The sequence below is a fragment of the Malassezia globosa genome (assembly GCF_000181695.2).
Source record: "Malassezia globosa CBS 7966 chromosome Unknown mgl_sf_3.2, whole genome shotgun sequence".
NCBI classification, from domain to species: domain Eukaryota; kingdom Fungi; phylum Basidiomycota; class Malasseziomycetes; order Malasseziales; family Malasseziaceae; genus Malassezia; species Malassezia globosa.
The window spans coordinates 1-1206 of NW_001849870.1; the positions used below are offsets into that span (position 1 = coordinate 1).

A 1206-nucleotide genomic window follows, 5' to 3' on the forward strand; every position below is an offset into this window, starting at 1 on the left:
ATTTTGAACTTGTGGGATGATGTACATCGGTTCCACATGCACGGGACCAAGTTCCAGGTGGTTCACAGGGCGTATGGAACTGACGGTACGAAGCCGCAGGTTCCCAAAGTCGAAGAGCAAGAGAATCCGGTTCGAAGGGACACGGTGGCAGTGGATGGATTCGGGAGTGTAACGATCCGATTCCTCGCGAGCAATCCAGGTGCGTGGTTCATGCACTGCCACATGGACTGGCATCTATCTGCAGGCCTGGCGATGGTGATGGTCCAAGCGCCAGAAAAGGCAAAAGAGGTCCTGAAAGTGCCATCCTACGTGGAGGAACAATGCAGAGTATGGAAGAAGCAATCAGATCACAAGGTGCGAGGACCTTGATTGACAAATAGTACTCTCAGCAGTTTCAAGACAGTAGTACATACAGAGGTTGAACGAATAGTTCCCGCATCAGTGTAGCAAAGAGTTGGAGCTATGCATGACATTGTTTCGTCTATTGGCCCTTTCCTTCCACCTGCTCTCGGTGCATCCTCTCCGAATTTTCAAGGAATGAAAGTGCAGCTGTGAGGGATTTCTACCCAGTAGCTGAACCGTTCTACTGGAGTGATGCTAGAGGGACAGCTGGCACAGTAAAAATGAGTGTACGAGTGCAACAGGCGAGTGGAGGAATGAACGAGCGATTTGGGCCAAATTTGAGAAAAATTTGGATTGAGCGGCAACCGAGGGAGGCAAATTTATTTTACATCCACATGTGCATGATGTCTCAAGTCAGACATGAGAATGGGGGGATGGAATGAAAGCCGAAAAAAACTCGGCTCGAAGAACAATAGACCAGGCCCAAGAAGACCCAATGAACCCACCAAAAGGGGCGCAAAGGCAATACCAAGGACGACTAGGTCCCAGAAAAAACACAAATGCCCGCCCCGAGGCCCCAGAAGCGAATAAGGAACAAATCAGGAGCGGTGTGTTTATGCCCAGGGCCCATGGACGCTATGGGAATTCCAGCGATACAAGAACGAAGCACCATTGAGGCAGCACGCGTCGACGTTCTATAACATGAAAGATTCTTGGCTAGAAACGGCGAAGAATGAGGGGCACTAACAAGATACCAATTTGCGAGCGCAAGACACTGTTAGACAGGCGGTACAGTACAAACAGCAGCAAAATGACATGGAGTACATGGCATGCGTGACAAAAGTAGCACTGATGAACATAGAG

The 1206-nt window shown here is 49.5% G+C and overlaps 1 protein-coding gene across 1 annotated transcript; it reads left to right on the forward strand.

The window, feature by feature from the left end:
- Positions 1 to 36: 36 nt before the first annotated feature.
- On the forward strand, positions 37 to 369 carry MGL_1734 (uncharacterized protein; the record flags this gene model as incomplete). The annotated part of the gene is made up of 1 exon (XM_001731075.1): positions 37 to 369. The coding sequence occupies one exon, from the start codon at positions 37 to 39 to the stop codon at positions 367 to 369; it is 333 nt and encodes a 110-aa protein (XP_001731127.1).
- Positions 370 to 1206: the final 837 nt, after the last annotated feature.